The sequence below is a fragment of the Cynocephalus volans genome, chromosome 3 (genome assembly GCF_027409185.1).
Source record: "Cynocephalus volans isolate mCynVol1 chromosome 3, mCynVol1.pri, whole genome shotgun sequence".
NCBI lineage: Eukaryota > Metazoa > Chordata > Mammalia > Dermoptera > Cynocephalidae > Cynocephalus > Cynocephalus volans.
The window spans coordinates 93,860,110-93,880,662 of NC_084462.1; the positions used below are offsets into that span (position 1 = coordinate 93,860,110).

The following is a 20,553-nucleotide window of genomic DNA, read 5'->3' on the forward strand; positions in this document are numbered from 1 at the left end:
CTGCGTAGGGCGGGCGGAACCAGCTGGTAACCGCCGAATGGCCGAAGCACGGGGCGGGGCCCGGGCGGCGAGCGTGGGGCCATCGCTGCTGAATCCAGGCCTGGGCCAGGGGTTAGGGACGGGTGCTGGGCCGTGGGGCGAGCTGGGCCGTGGGGGTAGGACGAGGCGGGGCGGGGCTGGAAATGGGACGCTGCGAGTCTGGGAGCCGGCCCTGGACTCGTCCTGCGTGGGGAAAGCCGAGCCCGTGGGGTGCCAGAGCCGGGGGCGGAGCAGTGAAGTCAGGGCTGAGGGCGGAAGAGAGCTTGGGCTGAGGTGAGGCCCAGGTGCGGAAATTAAACGGAGAAGGAGCTGGCCCTCGAGGGAGCGTTGGGATGGACACACTTGGGACGGGACACGTTTTTAAAATGTGAGGCTGTTGCATTTTGTCCCGTTTCTCTTCACTTGGTTTTTCTTCTGGAGGCAGCCCGCCTAAGCCCTCCCACCGCTACTCATTGCTCTATTCTCTCTGGTCCAGGTGGGGGCCAGGATTCTTCTTTGTCCAGCCCAGGGGCTCTTGCCCTTGTGGCTGCTGCTGTTTTATTGAGGTTTTTTTTTTTTTCCTTTTTAATGAGTTTTTAATTAGAAACGCTGTCAGAGTGAAGGTGTCTGTCACTTGATCAACTGCACGATATCTCTCTTATTCCTACTATCCTTTTTTGTTTCAAAAAACCTTAAGTCTCAGTACAATGTGTTTGTTTTTCGCAACTGGTCATAGTTCCTAGCTATGAGCTCCTTAAGGTCTCTTACGGGCAAAGAGATGGGGAGGAGGTACAGAAACCTTTTAATCCTTGGTGCAACTGCGAGAATAAAATGACACTTTATCCTTCCGTTTTCTTAACAGACATGGCCGTTTTTCACCGAGAAGGGCACGTGCTACTACCCCGAGCTGATGCCATTCGTTCACGTCTCATTGATACTTTCTCTCTTATCGAACATTTGCAAGGCTTAAGCCAGGCTGTGCCACGGCACACAGTCCGGGAGTTAGTTGGTCAGCAGTCTGTTTCTTAACTGGCTAAATTTAAGACTCCTATCCACATCCTCCAAAGAGTAGGAAGCAGGGAGACAAGATTAAGAGTGGAAAATTCAGGGGAGATTGGTTTGGTTGCTGGTTTGGATATTACACCAAACATAATAAATAAAGGGTTTATAAATAAAACTCTTTGAATCTAGTAGTTAGAACCCAAGTCACTTTTAGGCCTAACTTGGAAAAGTTTCTACCAAAGACACTTAAAACTTTGAAGGCTGAACCTGCTGCTTTTGTTTGTTGGCGTGGACAATGTTGGTCATAAGCAATACATTAGCTCTCACTCCAGACTGACAGGATTTTTAGTTCCTGTGAGAAGGAGCAGCAGCAAGGCAAGCCCCTGCACTAGGGGGCCCATTACCTGAGTTATATCCATGCCCCCATATCTGCTCTTCATAAACGACCAAAGACTTTTCTTTATATTTATCCACTATCCCTTTTTGTTGTTGTTATTATAGATCCTTCTCATCAGAAAAAACTTATGTTGGGAGATCAACACCAGCTAGTGCGCTTCTCCATAAAACCTCAACATGTAGGACGGATTTCACATGCCCAAAGAATGCTGAGCAGGCTTCATGTGCGCTGCAGTCAGAGGCCACCACTTTCCTTGTGGGCTGGATGGGTTCTTGAATGTATCCTTTCATGTCACTCATTTTTATCCATGGCTACTCATCATCTGCCTAATGACTTATTTTTCCCTACCCAAACTCCATTTTCTTCTTATTCTCACTGCTTATATTTTTGCCATTATTATTTCATCTGCATAAATCAGAAAGGACTCCACTCTGTATGCTTCCTTAAGAGAAAACAGGTCCTCTCTTCACAAACTTCATCATCTTCCTCATCTTTTTGAATACGATTGTACTGATGGTTGAAATAGGTGAGAACTGACATTGAACCAAAGAGAAAGTGGCTGGGAGTCATTTTTTTTCAAAATCAATCATTTTACATTTTTGAATATCATTTGAATTATAACAGAGACAAATTATATTAAGCCCTCTGGAGTAGGATTTGTGCAACTGCTAAGATCTAGAAACATTTGGAGGACTCTCCAGAGTATAGTATATATACAGGGTGATCTAGACACTTAGAGGTAAGGTATAATATGAAGCAACATAGCAAATCCTTAAGGAACTGGAGATGGGAGGACCAGTTATATTTCTTTTATCAGTTTAGTCTAATATTTGTTTGAATTAACCTTTTCTATTAAAGATATTGGTGGCTATCAGTGAATGATCTAACATTTACATTTTTACAAGTATATTTGGAAAGGTTAAGTATGAATAAGCTCACAAAGAATGTAAAATTAGGTACAAGTGACATATTAGGAGAGCCAAAAATTGCTTAAAAAGTAAGTGACTCTAGAGTTCTGGTCAAGATGGTGGAATAGAAGGTCCCCAGCATCACTCTGTCCCACAAATCAACCCATTAACGACTATAAAACTGTAACAACAGCCAAGCTGGGTCTGCTGGAGCTCAGGGGAAGAAGAGGAGAGACCTACAGAGTTCATGAAGTGGGAGAAGCCATGAAGAGAGAAAGAGGAACTGCTTGGAGCATTTTTGGACCGTGGCCACTTTAAGGCTGAAACTGCTGAGCACATGGAGCAGGAGCTGGCAGAAGCTGCAGCTGTGCCCTTCAGATGGAGTTGCTTGGAGGTGGCAGGGGAGAAGAGAGCTTTGGTAGCCCCCAGGACAGCAAGACCACTAATAGCGTTCCCATGGACCCATGCAGGATCGAGGAGCCAGAACAGCTGAAAAAGGGGAGTCATTCAGAGGCCGGTGAGTCATCGCAAGGGACTGGTGCAGGGCCCATCCCATGGGAAGTGTTTGGAGCACGGGCGGTGGGGGAGACAGGCCCACCGGGAGAACACTGAGACAGAGCAGGGATAGCCAATCTGTCCATTCAATGCAGGACCACTCAGAGGAGCCTGGCTGGGAATGCAGAATTGCATGGGGTGCGGTTTGATGAAAACATTCAGGCCCAGATCAGAGTTTCTACACAACCCAGGTGCACCGGGTCTCTGGAGAGCTGGAAGTATCTATAAGGTCAACCATTAAACACTGAGCTACACAAAAAGTCTTCCCTAGGGAAACAGCAGCAAAGCAGCAATTTAGCTCAACAACACAGCTCGGATACTGGTTCCCACGGGAAGTTCCCCCATTTTAGAAGTAAGCAAAGGACAAAAAATTAGTTCTGGCCCAGGCACACCACCAGTGCCTCCAGGCCTGCCAGGGGACTTGAGGTATGGAGCCGGGGACCAGACCTCCCACCCACAACCAGGCACACTGCCAGACCAAGGAGCATGTCAAAAACATCAACTCCTTGTGGGTGGCCCACCACAGTAACCACAGCTGCCGCGAAAATGGCTAGACATCACAGCCACCACGCAGATGGTCTGCTAGCTACTGGAGTGCAGTGACACAAGGAGAGTCACCAGCAGAAACCAAAGAAAAGAAGAGGATGTCTCTCTCCACAAAGCCCATTCCAGAGTGACAAAAGAAGCATCTGCTCTATGATAATATTGGGGGACCTGAACACACCTTTCAGCATTGGACAGATCATCTAGGCACAAATCAACAGAATAACCATTACTCTTTCAGAGGGAGAGAAGAAATCTAGTGTTATCAGTGGTGGGAGGGGGGAGGGAGGGGGGCAGGGAGAGATTGGACAAGGGGCATAAAGAATATGTACAATTTGTAACACTATACATACTAGTAATATTGATTTGATCAACATATGTCAACATTGAATCCCCAAAATATGTAAATCAATTATGATTCAATAAAAATAAAATAAAAACATTTTTTAAAAAGTGAGTCTAAAACCAATCATAAATTATACAAAATGTATTTAAAATAGAAGGATGTCTGGAGAATCAGTGAGTTCATTTTATTATCATCTCAGACAAATTACTCAGAAATGATGAACAGTAGAAGTACTTGCTTGTTTCATCCTCACTGTTTTGAGTAAGTTTCCCACTTTAAAATAGTCCTTTAATGCAGTCAGGTCAAAGATAGTTAAATACACAACAATATGATGTCACTGACCTACTGCAATATACTGTACTATACTTGTACTATATTTGAGGTGTTTTATTTCCTCCCCATAGTGGTGAGGATTTTGGACTAAGTCACTCACAATTTTCTGTTGCTTGTGTGATTGCTGACATGTATTTGCCTTGTGGAGTTAGGACATAATCTTAAGCCTTGGAACGAAGTAAATAGCAGTAAATGTACATGATTCCCTAGGTCTAATAGACAAATCAAAATAGCATAGCACTAACCATTCTATTTGGCAAAACAGTTAATTGAATATGAAACATGATCACTGTGCCAGAGGATAGGTGGATTCCAGACTCAGAATGACCTGGCAAGCTCATGAAAATTGTATTTTATTAAGCCCATGCTCATGGTAGAAAGGCAGGAGGGATTTTGCAAAGGGAAGTTATTTGTGATTAATTTCTTTGAGCAGACTAACTCATATGATAAAGACAAACATTAAGACTTTGTTTAGGCTTTAAATGTCTTTTCCAGGTCACGAAGAATGTTGTTATAGACAGGGAAAAAAATAAGAATTAGCAAAGTTCTCTAGATCAAAGCTCCCCATCTTTTTTGTCCTGTGATTTTGTTTCCCAGTAATATATATATATAATCTTGAAAACCTGCTTAGGCATTTAAATTATTTCACTATTTTTATGTCATGGAAAGAAGCACATTGAGTATAAATAATATTTTATACTAGTATATTATTAAATGTTGTATTTTAGTGTTGTATTAGTCTGTTCTGTGTTGCTATAACAGAATACCTGAGACTGGGTAATTTATGAAGATCAGAGGTTTATTTGGTTTACGATTCTGGGACATCTACATCTGGTGTGGGCCTCAGGCTATTTCTACTTATGGAGGAAAGTGGCAGGCAGCTGGTGGGTACAAGCAGACCACATGGCGAGAGGAAGCAAGAGAGAGAGGAGGGGCCAGGGTCTTTTAAACAACCAGCTTTTGCAGGAACCAACAGAGCTAGAACTCACTCATTAATCCCCCCACCTAGGGAGAGCATTAATCATTCATGGGGGGTCCGCCCCGTAAATCAAACAGCTTCCAACACTGCCACATTGGAGATCAGATTTCTGCATAAGTTTTGGGGGGACAAGACATCCAAACTCTATGAAGTGTTTACTAATACAATTTTAATAAGTATAATATGTGAGAAAATTTTACTTTTGCCATTTAACAAGTGATTTATACTGTTTATAAGGAAAGTATGATTTGTCTACAAATAAAATTTAAAATTATTTTATGTATTGAGTTTGGTTTGGGGATAATTTTACTTTTGCCATTTAACAAGTGATTTATACTGTTTATAAGGAAAGTATGATTTGTCTACAAATAAAATTTAAAATTATTTTATGTATTGAGTTTGGTTTGGGGATCAAATATACTTATTTTATGTATTATTATTATTATTTATTTATTTATTTTTAAGTTTTTGGCCATTGGCCAATACAAGGTTCAAATCCTGGACTGTGGTGTTATCGATACCACTCTAACTAAGAGCTAACTGGCCAGCCCCTTATTATTAGTATATGTTAATATTAAATACATGTTATATATTACCTGTTAAACTGTAGGTTGAAATTTAACTATATATAATGACTTAAAAAAATAGAAAAAAATCTACTTCCACAACTGGTTAGTTGTAATTCTGTTTTGTACTTTAAGCATCAATTGGCTTATTTTTATAATTTTCATATTTTGTTTCAAATAAATGATTTTTATTTGCAAAATTTTCTCTGAAAACTACACATTGAGAATGTGGATAGTTCTTATTTCCAGTAAAAAATTGAGTATAACATCATTATAATTTTTTGACATTAATTTTTAAAGTTTAGAGACAACTTGATATACTTATAAATTTTTTGATCACCCCACACTGGTCAGCCACCAAAAAAAATTTTTTTATGGTCAAATGAATGTAATTTATAGAATCTGTTGATGATCATCTTGAGATAAACTTCCAGAATTATCATTCGTATGCTCTTCATGAAGTTGTATTTCAACATCAGTGTTCCTTCATTATGGATATAATTAGCAAAAATATTACTGAAAACAATTACAATTTAAAACTGTAAACGTCAAAATCTGCACAGCAGTTTGTGTTGTTCAGGGTGATTGAGTATGCTCTTCTGGTCTCTTTAAAATCACAAACCTCTGGAATACCTTGGAGAAGCTGCAGGGGTTTGCAAACTTCTTTGAAAATACTTTTTAGTTGAAAAAAGCCTGAGACACAGAGAGGTTAACTTGCCCAGGATTATACATCTAGAAGCTGGTGGAGCCTACTTTCACACCCAGGTTATCTGGCCCTAGAATCTTTGCCTTTAACCACCTCATGATACAGCCTAGAATTCTGAATACTCATTGTTACATCAAACAAACCTCATACCTATAATTGAGCTAGAAAAAGAAAGCTAAAAAATTGCAAAAATGAATGTGCTTTCTGTGAAGGTAGGCTAAAAAGCATATGACCATTTGGACTGAAAAGAAAATAGAATCTTAGTGTCGGTAAAATAATGAGGGATAAACCCCCATATGCTAGAAGTAGGAAAAATTTTATTATAGTTGAAAAACATAACTAGGTAACAGCAAATTTAGGAAAAGTAATGGAAACTAGATAATTGAGGAACTTCAGGCTATTTAATTATACAGTATTTCTAACAGTTTGAGGTGTCATTATAGAAGGTAATTCTGCCCTTCCACAAAAGTCCTTAGGGGTTGTCAGTACTATTGTTTTGGCTCAATAAGTCACCTCTTATGTTCTTAGGATTTTACTAGTCTTACTTTCATATCATGTAACTTGGCCAAATCAATATTTTGATGTAGCCTCACTTGTATAAAACTAAATACTTATATCTCAATGAAATTGTAAGCACTTTGAACTCCTGTATCGCAAGGTGTAATTTTCTAACATTAGCTCTTGTCCTTAGTGGAACATATGCAATATACAAATTACAGTGCACTACAGGCTGAGCATTCCTAATCTGAAACCCAAAATGCTCCAAATCAAACTTTTTGAGTGCCAACATGGTGGCACAAGTGGAAAATTCCACACATGACTTCATCTGATAGGTTGCATTCAAAACACAGGTGCACAAGGGCCAGCCCATGGCTCACTCGGAAGAGTGCGGTGCTGATAACACCAAGGCCACGGGTTCGGATCCTATATACGGATGGTCGGTTGCTCACTGGTTTAGTGTGGTGCTGACAACACCAAGCCAAGGGTTAAGATCCCCTTACTGGTCATCTTTGAAAAAACAAAAAACAAAACAGAGGTGCACAGCACACAGATTATTCAGCCCGCCGTTTGTTGTTGCTATTGTTTAACAGCTGCTACAGGTGTCCTGGTGATGCTACTGTGCAGCTTAGTTTCCCTGACACATTGTTTTTTCTCTGTATTAATGGTATGTTATATTTTTCCTATTAAGTATTTATGTGTGAATAAGTATAAGAAAATGATTGCTTATCAGTAGCATATAAATTCAGCATCAGGAATAATGGTGATGCCATTATACAACCACAGATTGTATACACAGGTGGCTGCAGTAGTGACATCTTTGCTTTTTGATGGTTCAATGTACAAAAACTTTGTTACATGCAAAAAATTAAAAATATTGTATAAAATTACTTTCAGTTATATGCATAAGGTATATATATGAAACATAAATGAAAGTTAATGTTTAGACTTGGGTCTCCTCCCCAAAGTCTCTCATTATGTATGCACAAATGTTCCAAAATCTGAAACTCAAAACACTTCTGGTTCTAAGTATTTCAGATAAGGGATACTCAACCTGTACTCTCCTCATTATTGTTGGACTTTCTTTGAAACCAATGTGAATTTTTCTCATATTCTGTGTGGTGACCTACTCTTGTTTTCTTTTTTTTCTTTTCTTTTTTTTTTGGCAGCTGGCCAGTATGGGGATCTGAACCCATGACTTTGGTGTAATAAGGCTGCGCTTTAACCAACTGAGCTAACCAGCCAGCCCATACTCTTGTTTTCTAGAATAGGGAGTAGCAATAGATGACTGCCCATGGTGAAACTGTACCTTGTGAAATAGAATCATATACATTCATATGACTTGCTAGATCAAATTGCTACCTTCTCTCCCCTCAAAAGAAGAATGTTCAAGCATGGATCTTTACTAATAACTCACTACACTGGCTGTGATTCTGGGTGTACTTCACTGGGCTCCTTGGCAATATTTCCACTAAGACTCCTTTGCCTTGCTAAGGTAGGCTGAAGAATTCCAAGAATTTTTTAAAGTTATATTTTTTATCTCCAGGTAGTACACATTTTCATTAGTTGATGTAGAGTTGCAGGCAATCACTTTTATACATTCTGTCCTGCTGAGACAATTTCTGCTGTTTATTCCTCTGAACTTCCTTGGATTCATTTAGCTTCTGTAAAATCATCCCTTTTTCTCAGAGAGTAAAAGTGTTGCTGCTTCTGTAATTTGTTCTTCCCTATTCAAACCATCAGATTCTTCTTTCCAAGACCCTTGCTTTAAACTACTTCATTGCTCTCTTTGGATTCCTGTTTTGTGAAGGCAAAAACTTAATAAAAATTATAACATTTCACTTTCCAGCCACAAAAGTGGTCTTCAGCTCCCTCTAATAATATAATCCCATGCTTCCGAGAGCTAGAATTTGTTGGTATTGAAAAATTATTGTATTTTATTGAGTCTAAGCTGCCATCGATGGTGAAATGCACTATTTATTCACCATTAAGAAATAAAAACCATCATCAATTAAACTGGGACACATCATTGATTATAAGATGCATCCTAATTTCAGAGATGTTAAAATATGAAAAACTGTCTTAGAAAAATTTTATGTGAAAGAAAAACTTGCTGAAGAAGCACATAGCCTAAAGAAGCATAGGGGAAAAATAGTGTGACTCTGTTAGTTTTAAGGAAAGGCCAACCCACTGTAGGGAGAGTTGAAGTATGGCTTTGTTCTTTTTGTCATGATCAGGATCAGGATGACTGTAAAGCCAAAGCATGCAGTATTGATTCTTACTTAGTGTTTAAAGGACTATTTTGATCTCAATGTTTTTTTCTAGAGCATGGTATATATCCGTTAAATGCATAAAAGCAATAAAGAGGGTTGAAAGATAAAGGTAATAAGTTCAGGAAATAATTAGTAAGGGATCTAGAGAGGAAGTACGGGATTCATTTTACTTTGCAGAAGAACAAAACAAATTTTAGGCAGAGAAGAAAGAGCAAGTTTTAAAAGAAAGCTAACAAAGGACCAGGTGATTTCTTATTATAAGTCAATATGCCCTATGAATCTGGCTTCTTGTTTCTACATCCCTTATAAAGTACTTTACATATCATGGCCCTACATTTTCTTTCTATTCTCAAGACCCATTGGTTTCTTAACAGTACAGCAAGTGGGGTGGGGAAGGGGGGTTGTAAACTGAGCAATCTCTTAGTAGCTGTGTGAACTCTAAGTGAGTATGAAATGACTTGCAGCTATTAGATATATCAATATCAACAAGAAATGAGTAGTGGCTATTTTTCATGGTCAATTCTGTCCTCCCCTGTATTTCACAGGTTAAAGTAACAGTGTTAAGAAGAGAAAGTCTAAGAAAAATGGAATAGCAGTGGTCACAACTGTGGTTTATATGTGATCATTCTCCATCATTCAGCTTCCCACTTTGTTGACTTTCATTCCTTCTTTACCCTCACAGAATTGCTGGAATCCACAAATACCAAACTGTGGCCATTGAAGCTGACTTTGGAGGTGGCGTCTTGGTTTATCTTGCTTGTTTTCATCTTGGAGATCCTTCTTATGTGGCTATCCAGCTTTTTCCTCTTCTGGAAGAGTGCCTGGAATGTCTTTGACTTTGTTGTTACCATGTTGGTAAGGATAGATATCCTGAGGATTAGTTAGTGGGATGAAAAATGTGCCTAGGTGAATCAAAATAACAAGAAAAATTAACATGATTAGGTAACAGGAAGAAACAAAGAGAAATTTACTTAACTCCTTTTGATTTTTTTCTAAAACTAAAAGTCAGTCATTGCAGGAAATGTTGATATTAGAAACAAGGTAGAATCTAAACATAACATCGACCCCAACGATAATATCTGCCAACTACTGAGCACTTGGTGCCAGGCACTATTTTAAATGTTTTACATGTATTATCTCATTTGTGCTCCACAACAACCCAATGAAATAACCACTAATTTTATCTCCCTTTTATGTGTAAACAAGTTGAAGCACAGAGTTTAAGTAATTTAGTATAGAAAGGCTAAATAGGAAACAATCCCCAGAGAAAGCTGTTCAGGGGACAATGCCCAGGGAACTATGAACAAGATGGGATGAAGAAGGGCCAACCGTACCTTGGTGCTTTGGGGGGTATATTTTACTCATAAACTGTGTATTTCCCACAGTCCCTGCTTCCTGAGGTTGTGGTGTTGGCAGGGGTAACAAGCCAGCCTGTGTGGCTCCAGTTTCTGAGGATCTGCCGGGTGCTGAGGTCTCTCAAACTCTTTGCACGATTCCGTCAAATTCGAGTTATTATTTTGGCCCTGGTCAGGGCCCTGAAGGTGATTAGACTGGTGCAGTTAAGGCAGGGGGACAAGGTGGATAAACATGGGGGTTTAACATTTAATACGAGACAAGTTTGGGTGGGTTGATGAAGGCAGTGAAAAACCCTGGGAAATGTTATTGGGTAAGAAGGGGCTGGGCAAAAGCTGTGGTGGTTTAGGGATGACTGGGCTCAAGAGTGGAAGTGAGGGTTTGGTGGGGGATTGCCAGGTGGGCTTGACTGGGCTGTTGGTAGAGATTGGCTTAGTGTGGCCCACTTCTGATTTGAGATCATGGCCTCTAGAGCATGACTTCCCTCTTGATGTTGCTGCTCATCTTCTTCTACATTTTTGCTGTGACTGGTGTCTACTTCTTCGAGAACTACACTCGTTCAACTCGTGAGGACCTGGAATACCACATGTTCTTCTCGTAGGCAGGGCTGGGGGGAAGCGTGGGTGAGGGGAGAAAATTTGGGTAAGAGACCAGGAATCTCATCCAAACTATACTAATACAAAAAATATAGTCTATTGTAAGAAACTGGAATAGAACATGATAAGGAGAGGGAAAGAGAAAGCAAAGGAATAGTGAGTGGTGTTAACTGTGATCTTGAGGGTAGGGCAGCTAGTTCCAGGTTTATTTTGGGTTTTTCAAATTCAAACACATTCTCTTCAACCATCTTTAAATTGCAGTATACTGCAGTTTAAGCTTTGGTTTTTATGGTTCACTTACCTCTTTTGAAAAATGGGAATATTAGCAGTACTACCTCATGAGAGTGTGGGGATAAATGAAGTAATGCATTTAAGTACTTAGCAAAGTATTTAACACATTTTAAGTGATCAATAAATGTTAATATGTTAAAAAAAAGATAAAAAACTAAAAAAAAAAGAAGAAACAAAAAACAAAATCCATGTTATTATAACTCTCAAACATGGTTACTGTTTTTACCCCAATCTATAGGTGTGGGTATTATACATGTATACACCTATACTCATTCAAAAGTAAAATCCTGATAAGATTTTTGTCTAGAAAACACAAATTGCTAGAAGGAAGTCAACTTGAATTTGGAGGAGATAATTCAGTTTATGTATTGGAATCCAAACTTGTCAGCACCTCTTAGGTCTCTCTTAGACTCTAATATATATTGAGTTAGGAAAGTCCTAGAGTTAATCGTATCCAAGCCTTGATGTTTTCAATAAATTGTGTATGGTGGACTAAGATGAAAAGGAGGAAAATTTAGATGCCTAAAGAAAGGCATCTAAATTTTAAAATTAATTTTAAATAATTAATTGCATTAATTTTATAATTTTTATATTATTTGTATATATTCGTTATCATTATTTAGGATCACATGTTTATGTCACGTATCCATCTACTTAAGAGGGTACATCAAAAAGTTTGTGGAAAAATTCATATTATCTTCTTCTTCTTTTTTTTTTTTTTTTGCTACTGGCCGGAATGGGGATCCAAACCCTTGACCTTGGTGTCAGAACATTGTGTTCTAACCAACTGAGCTAATTATCCAGCCCTTAGTTCTATTTTTCCACAAACTTTCTGAAGAACCCTTGTATTTCTCTATTAGTTCATACCAGTGAGCTAAATAGAAATGATGTTCATGAGTGATATTCTATTATTGGGAGTCCATAGATCAGGAAAGAATGAACTTAGAAAAAATATCTAGTTGGCAATTCATTCATTTTTTAAAAATTCAATCAACACCCATTTATTGAGTACTTATTATGGCCCAAAACTGATGAGGTGAGAGGTATTCATAGATTATTCACGATGAAGGAAACTTAATAAAGCAATTTCAAACTGAAGAATAGTAGGCTAAAAATTGAGGATGGTAGAAAAGAAGCCAGAGTCAGCAAACTACAAAGAAATGCTCTTATATTGCCTTAAAAGAAAGAATGATATGGTTTCAGAGAGGTTTAGATCTCTGCTTCTATCTATTCACATACCTTCTTCTTTAGGGATGTGCTGAATTCCCTGGTGACAGTGTTCATTCTCTTCACCTTGGATCACTGGTATGCACTGCTTCAGGATGTCTGGAAGGTGCCTGAAGTCAGCCGCATCTTCAGCAGCCTCTATGTCATCCTGTGGTTGTTGCTCGGCTCCATCATCTTTCGAAATATCATAGTAGCCATGATGGGTAAGCATATAGGAGGTAAAATTTGGTGGAAGGGATAGTTAGGAAGAAATTAATCTGAAAGCTGGGATTGGTGGATTACAGGAGAGAGCACCCAGTATATCAGGAAGGCTTGGGTCCTGGAATGGATATTTCACTTGGTTTCTCCCCACCCAGGCCTCTCCCTGGGTCTAGTTACCACCACCTCCCAACTCCTAATGGCCCTTTGGGGCAGTTACTAACTTCCAGAATATCAGGAAAGAGCTGAATGAGGAGATGACACATCTGGAGGTTCAGCACAAAGCTGACATATTCAAGAGGCAGATTATTCAGAGGTCTGTTTCCCCATTTTTAAACCCAACTTACCTTCTTTCTTTCTTTTTTTTCTTGTGGCTGGTCCACTTTATTTCTCAAAGGTTTCTTGAACTCGTTTTCTATTTTTACTCCTTGGCCTTGACCTCACTTTTCCCTTTGTGACAGAAGATTTGCCCCCAGGGTTAAGAATTCCTCAGCTCTAGAACATTGCCTGATTCTTCATCTGTTGGGGTGACTTGACTACTGGTTTGTTTTCCCCACTCACTTTTCTTAACTTTCTGTTCTGAATTCTTTTCTTTTGCCCATACTGCACTTCTGCTTGAATGTAGCTATCTTCACTCTTTTGGGGTTTTTTTGCTTTGCAGGAGACAAAACCTGTACCCTGAAGCACTGAGGCCAAGCCGTAGCAAAACGGATGTGAGGTTAGGAGTGTATATGTGAACTGGGATGGAAACACATGAAGGAGGAGAGGGTAGAAAACCAAAGGTGAAGACTGGCTTTCAGAGAGAATTTTTTTTTTCAAAAGATGACCAGTAAGGGGGTCTTAACCCTTGACTTGGTGCTGTCAGCACCACACTCTCCCAAGTGAGCTAACTGGCCATCACTATATAGGGATCCAAACCCGTGGCCTTGGTGTAATCAGTACCAGACTCTCCCAAGTGAGCCATGGGTCAGCCCTGAGAGAGAACTTTTTCATTCAATATTTATTGTAGTTAGTTGAATGGTGGCTCCCAAAATGATATGTCCTTGTCCTAATTCCCTGGAAGCTATGAATATGACCTTATTTGGAAAAAGGGTCTTTGCAGATGTGACTTATTTAAGGATCTTGAGAAGAGATTATCCTGGATTATCCAGGGGGACCCTAAATCCAATGACAAGGGTCCATATAAGAGATACAAGAGGAGAAGACACAGACACAGAGAACAGGAGAAGACAGTGTGAAAATGGAGATTGAGATTGCAGTGATGCAACCACAAGCCAAGGGAGCCTGAAGAGTGCTGGACAGCTGCTAGAAGGTAGAAAGGCAAGGAACCTTCTCCCCTAGAGCTTCCAGAGGAGTATGGACCTGCCAACACCATGATTTCAGATGTCTAGCCTCTAGAACTGTGAGACAATACATTTCTGTTGTTTTAAGCCACCAAGTTTGTGGTAATTTGTTACAGTAGCCACAGGAAACTAATACAGCTACCTTCAATGAAACAGATACTATTTTAGACCCTGAGTGTTTAGCAGTAGACAGGAGGGTAGGAGGAGAAATAAGAAACTCATTCATCCATTAATGAATAATTATTGAATACATAGTAAGTGTTTAAAATATATAAGTGAACAAAATAGACAATAATGCCTGCTCTCATGGAGCCTACATACTATTAGGGGTAGGAAAGGATAAACAATGAACACATTAAATAAGTACAATAAATAAAATGTGTTAAAATATGATAAGTATTATGGAAATTTGAAGTAGAGTAGGTTAAAGGGGATTGGAATAGAGGGTGAGGATTGCAGATGGGTTGTAATTTTAAACAGGGTAGTCGGGAGAGTTCCGGTCAAGATAGCCAAATGGACGGTCCCCAGCGTCACTCTCTCCCACAAATCAATCAATTTACAGCTATAAAAATGTAACAACAACCAAGCTGGGGCCGCTGGAGCTCAGGGGAAGAGGAGGAGAGACCTACGGAGTTCATGAAGGGGAAGAAGCCACAATGAGAGAAAGAAAAAACTGCTCGGAGAGTTTCAAGCCACGGCTGCTTTAAGGCTGGAACTGCTGAGTGCATGGAGGAAGAACCAGCAGAAGCCGCAGCTGTGCCCTTCAGATGGAGTTGCTTTTTAGGCGGCAGGGGAGAAGAGGGCCTTAGTGGTCCCCACGGCAGCAAGACCACTAATACGGTTCCCATGGACCCACACAGGAGCGAGGATCCAGAACAGCTGAAAAAAGGGAGTCATTCAGAGGCTGGTGGGTCATTGCAAGGGACCAGTGCTGGGCCTATCCCATACGAAGTGTTTGGAGCACGGGCAGTGAGGGAGAGAGGCCCACTGGGAGAAAACTGGGACACAGCAAGGACAGCGATCCGCCCCCCAGTCAGCTCAGGACCACTCAGAGAATGGTTGGGAATGCAGAATTGCATGGAGTGCAGTTTGATGAAAAGATTCAGGCCCAGATCAGAGTTTCTACACAACCCAGGCGCACCAGGGCTCTGGAGACCTGGAAGTATCTATAAGGTCAACCATTAAACACTGAGCTGCACAAAAAGCCTTCCCTAGGGAAACAGCAACAAAGCAGCAATTTAGCTCAACAACAAAACTCAAGTACTGGTTCCCACAGGAAGTTCCCCATTTTAGAAGTAAGCAAAAGACAAAAAATCAGTTCTGGCCTAGGCACACCATCAGCATCTCCACCCCGCCCAGGGGCAGAAAATGGAGCCAAGGACTGGACTCCCCATCACCAGTACCAAGGAGCATGCCAAAAACATCACCTCCATGTGGGTGGCCCACCACAGCCACCACAGTAACCATGGAAGTGGTTAGACATCACAGCCACCACGCAGATGGTCTGCCACCCACTGGAGTGCAGTGACACAAGGAGAGTTACCAGCAGAGACCAATGAAAAGAAGAGGATGTCTCTCTCTACAAAGCCCATTCCAGAGTGACAGAAGAAGCATCTGCTCTATGATAATATTGGGGGACCTGAACACACCTTTCAGCATTGGACAGATCATCTAGGCAACAAATCAACAGAGTAACAACTACTCTTTCAGAGGGAGAGAAGAAATCTAGTGTTATCAGTGGCGGGAGGGGAGAGGGAGAGGGGGATAGGGAGAGATTGGACAAGGGGCATAAAGAATAAGTACAATTTATAACATTATACATACTAGTAATATTGATTTGATCAACATATGTCAACATTGAATCCCAAAAGTATGTGTAATCAATTATGATTCAATAAAAAAATAAATAAATAAAATGCTGAAGAAATTAAAAAATAAACAGGGTAGCCAGGGTGTCCTCAGTGAAAGGGTAATGTGGGCAAAGTCTTGAAGGAGGTGAGGGATTACCATGTGGATATCTATGGGAAGAGTGTTATAGGCAGAGGGAATAGCTAGTGCAAAGGTCCTAAACTGGAAGCATGCCAGATGTGTTTGAGAAACAGCAAGGAGTCCATTGTGACTGGAGCAGAGTGAGCAGAGGGAAGAGTGATGGGGATGAGGTCAGAGAGAATCTAGGGCTGTGGGGGCCATTGTAGGGACTTAGGTTTTTACTCTGAGGGAAGTGGGAAGCAGAGCAGGGGATTGACAGGAAGTGACTTACATTTAAGAAGGATTATTCTGGTTACTGTGTTGATGATGAACTGAAGAAGAACAAGGAAAGGAGCAAAGAGATCAGTTAGGAGGCTATGCTGCTGTGCAGGCAAGAGATGATGTTAGTTCAGACCAGGGCGGTACCAGTGAGGTAGTGAGAAAATACATATTTTGAAGGTAGAGTCAACAGGATTTCTTTGTGGACTAGATATGGGAGGGAAGAGAAGAGTTAAGGATGACACACTGGGGACGACTGAAGTTGGAAACGCCTACATTTACAGTTTGGGAGAGTTTGGCCTTCACTGCCTTAAGTCCCAGCTTTAGGGGATGGCCAGGGCCAGGACGGGAATAATGAAGGAACTTGCAAATGGACTTGAAACAATAAAATGTCTCCTTTTACTTACAGAGGATCCAGTCAACAAAGGATGTCTTTGGACTTAGAAGTTTCTGAAGAACTGTCTAAACACAGCGCTGCTGAAGAGGAATTGATAATGTCTGCACCAAAAACAGAAGAGCCCTTGTCAAAAAGAAAAAAGTACCCATCTGCCCCCTCTACTTCTTCCTCCTCATATTCCTTCTCTTCTGAATCCAGATATTCTGAATATATTGGTGAGCAGAAGGGTTTCTTCCATTTGAGTTCTGACTCCTCTCTGACACATCCCAATCTTAAGAAGAGCTCTCCTATTACATCTGCTTTCCAATTTTCTCCACCAGTATGATTTTCTGCTGTTAATTACTTTCTTTGTGCTTCTTAATTTCCCCTGTACTTCTGCTTCACTTTGAATAAGTGTGGCTATAGATCTCTTTATTCATTGTAAAAAGTGGTCTCTGGATGGTACCCCCTTTTCCCACCCTGCTTCCTATTTCTTCTTTCATCTCCACTGTCCACCCACACCATAGAGCTTTTCAGATCTTACTCAACTTCCACAAATCTACAAATGTTTTCAAGAAGCATTCCTCCCAACAGGTCAGTTGGACTGGGAGACTCTTGTGCACCAGAATCTGCCTGGGCTAATGGAAATGGATCAGGAAGATCGTGTTGTTTGGCCCAGAGATTCACTCTTTCGATATTTTGAGTTGCTGGAAAAGCTGCAGTATAACCTAGAGGAGCGTAAGAAGTTGCAAGGGTTTGCAGGTATGGAGTTAGGGCAGTCATGGAGACCAGGAGTTAAGTACACGGGAGTAGCATGTATAACTGGGGAGAAAGAGGAGGGTGCCCACTATTATGACATCTCGGCCTCTCAATTCTGCCACATAACCAAAAAAAGGCAAATTCTTGGTTTAATATGTCACATTCTAGGCACATGTCCGAATTTCTTCTAACTTAGAGAGAACCTAGAAATTGCACTTCTCCAGAAGAGATACCCGAATTCTCTGAGGTCTGAAAACTTGTTTCCTAAGAGGAGAGTGTCCAATTCCAGTTGTTGGGAGTTAGGTCAATATGGGATCTTGCTTGATTTGGGCAGCCCACCCCTTTCTATACATGTTTCTGCTCTTTGAAGGTCACATTTCAGACCTGAGCATCAGGGCCTCAGCTCAAGTTGGATAGCTATGGGAATTAGACAGTGAACAGAAAGCCCACGAGTACCCACTACCCTATCCCTCAAAAGAGGTTTATGAGTTACTGACTTATCTTCCTATCAGTCTCTTCTAGTGTCAGCATAGGCAGAGAGGGGTATGTAATTTAAATAGTAGAGTTTGAGGTAGGCCAAGAACTGTCTGCTCAGAATTATTTCCCTTAAATTTCACCACTTGGAGATTAGTTTGGATTAATAAAAATTTCCCTCTAAGAATAAAAACTGTAAGACTTAGGGTCAGCTCTTTATAATTTAATACAGATTAGTGTTATCTGAGTTTTCTTCCTCATACCTAGTTGAAATCAACTCAGTGAGAAAATAAGAATTAAATAAAGAGGAGGACTGTGGGGTGTCTCTGTGTGTGAGTGTGTATGTATGTGTGTGTTGGGCACAGAGGGCAATAAGAGGAATATATAACATAGGAACATGGAATTTAGAGCAGGATGTCAAAAACAGGCTTTGCCTACTTCAAAATGTTACCTAAAATTAATCCTGCTCTTTCCCATCATTCTCAACCCTATCTTCCTAGTTGTTCTCTAGGGACAACAGGGTGAAAGGGAGAAGGTAGCAACATGGCTTCTTTAATCCTGATTAACTTGTCTATAGCAAATAAGTCATATGTCTTAATTTAGAGTAAAGATTAGTAAAGACTTGTGTGGGAATCTAGAACACAGAAAAGCAGAGTCTTTCACCAAATATTTATAAGTTCTGAATATTCTTAGCTCTCCAGCCTCACGGTCTGTTTCTTTACAGTGCAGGCACTAATGAACTTTGAAGACAAGTAAAGCCAACAGTGGATGGCTTCGAAATCTTTGGTTCAAGCAAAAGATAATGAAGGGAATAGTCGGAAATAGAGAATTCAAAATATAAATGTTTAATAAATACTGCTCAGTGGTCTGTTTCTGAGATATAGGGGAAGTATAATGTCAAGCAAAAAAGTTACTTGAGATGGTGATGGAGCCTTTGCTCCTTGACTTTCTACCCTTTCCACAGCTCTTGAGTCTGACTCTTCTTGACTTTATCATTGTAGCCCTCACCCTTCCTGCAACCTCTACTTCCTGATAAGAGTCCTAATTTTACCCTCTCCCTCCCTGATGCAGTGTATAAATGCCTCTCTGTGGGTGTAAGAAGAGCCTCAGAGCTGTTGATGTAACTAATTGAGAGGTATTGTTTCCATTGCCTACTCTACTAGCATTGCTTCTCTTGTGCACCATTAACGTAGACGGACATCATTTTTACCTGTTTCTGGGCCAAAAGACAGTCCCTTATTCCACTTCTTTGCCATTGCTCAGGGCAGTGTTTAAATCAGTAAGAGTTCCACAGATTTTTAGTGTGAGAAGGGACCTCAGCATTAATCTATCTACCATCAAAGCAGGAACATCTTTTAGAATATCACTTAAAGGATTATTCAGCTGGTGCTTAATGTTTCTAGTTACTGGGGATTTCTTATCTAGAAGAGATTCTATTCCATTGCTGTATAACTCGAGTCTTTAAAAATACTTATTATTAAAAATTAATTCACTTATTGAGTACTTCAGATGTATGAAGATACTTATATAAAGAAAATGTATGTTTATTTCATAAAATAACCATATACAGAAAATATTATCCTCCCACTTTTATAGATCAGAAAACAGGCTTAAAGAAGTTAAGTAACTTACCCAAGGGCCCTTACCAAGTAAGAGGCAGAGCTAAGGTACTAACCCAGGTTTAAAATTCTGAGTTGAAGATGCAGGGCGAATACCATGTGATGATGAGGCAGACATTAGAGTTATGCTGCTACAAGCCAGGGAACACCAAGGATTGCAAACACCAGAAGCTAAGAAAGAGGCAAGGAAGGGACTTCCCCTAGGACCTTCGGGGAGAGCATGATCCAGCCAACACCTTGATTTTGGACTTCTAGCTTCCAGAACTGTGAGAGAATAAATTTCTGTTGTTTTAAACCACCAAAGGAAAAAAAAAATTTTCTGAGTTGAGAAAAATCCAATTTAAATAATTTTAAAAAATGAATAGCTTATTCTATTGGCTCTCAGGACTGGGAAGTTCAAAGGTAGTATGTATAGCTTTAGGGATGATTTAATATAAAAATTCTCTTTTGGAACTGTGGTTTTGTTTCTCTACACTCCTCCATGTGTCTGTGTTATCCTCAGGCTGGCTTCACTCAGGTAGCCAGATAATTTTCTGAAGCTCCTAGGCCTTTATACCTATTTATGCTCACATCCAGGGGAAGAGAGCAAGTAACTCCTTTCTCAGTCTTTGAACAAAACGTTTGAGCTTTGGGTCAGAATAGTGGTTATTCTTGAAGTGAAGATACTGACTGGGAGGAGATATGAGGAACCTGGAGTGCTGTAATATTCTATATCTTGCTCTGCATGGGGGTTACACAGGTATATATAGATGTAAAAATTCAACAAGCTGTCCACTGAAGATGTGGGCATTAACTGTATGTAAGCCAAATCATCCCGAGCACCACTCTGATTGGACCAAGAAATTAGGTCATATACTCACTTTCTCCTGGAACTGGAGGCAAGGTCAATTACATCTAACCTTAAGGGCTGCCACCCAAATGAAGAAGGGATGGATGGATGAAAAAG

General features: G+C 40.3%; 1 protein-coding gene across 1 annotated transcript; it reads left to right on the forward strand.

Annotated features, from left to right (window-relative positions):
• The first annotated feature begins 189 nt into the window (after positions 1-189).
• Positions 190-18,744, forward strand: CATSPER2 (cation channel sperm associated 2). The gene is made up of 13 exons (XM_063090456.1): positions 190-312; positions 881-1,027; positions 1,522-1,695; positions 1,875-1,943; positions 9,807-9,979; positions 10,510-10,665; positions 10,950-11,074; positions 12,616-12,794; positions 13,006-13,105; positions 13,451-13,507; positions 16,789-16,991; positions 17,350-17,517; positions 18,713-18,744. Exons 2-13 carry the CDS (start codon positions 883-885, stop codon positions 18,742-18,744), a joined length of 1,581 nt encoding a protein of 526 aa, XP_062946526.1. The 5' UTR covers positions 190-312; positions 881-882.
• Positions 18,745-20,553: the final 1,809 nt, after the last annotated feature.

Bases quoted from the DNA above. Each gene is read 5' to 3' on its own strand.
- CATSPER2 (XM_063090456.1), top strand. From the start codon at position 883: ATGGCCGTTTTTCACCGAGAAGGGCACGTGCTACTACCCCGAGCTGAT. The intron at 1,028-1,521 runs GTCAGCAGTCTG...TTGTTATTATAG, and splicing joins CACAGTCCGGGAGTTAGTTG to ATCCTTCTCATCAGAAAAAA. The intron at 10,666-10,949 runs GTGATTAGACTG...CATGGCCTCTAG, and splicing joins CCCTGGTCAGGGCCCTGAAG to AGCATGACTTCCCTCTTGAT.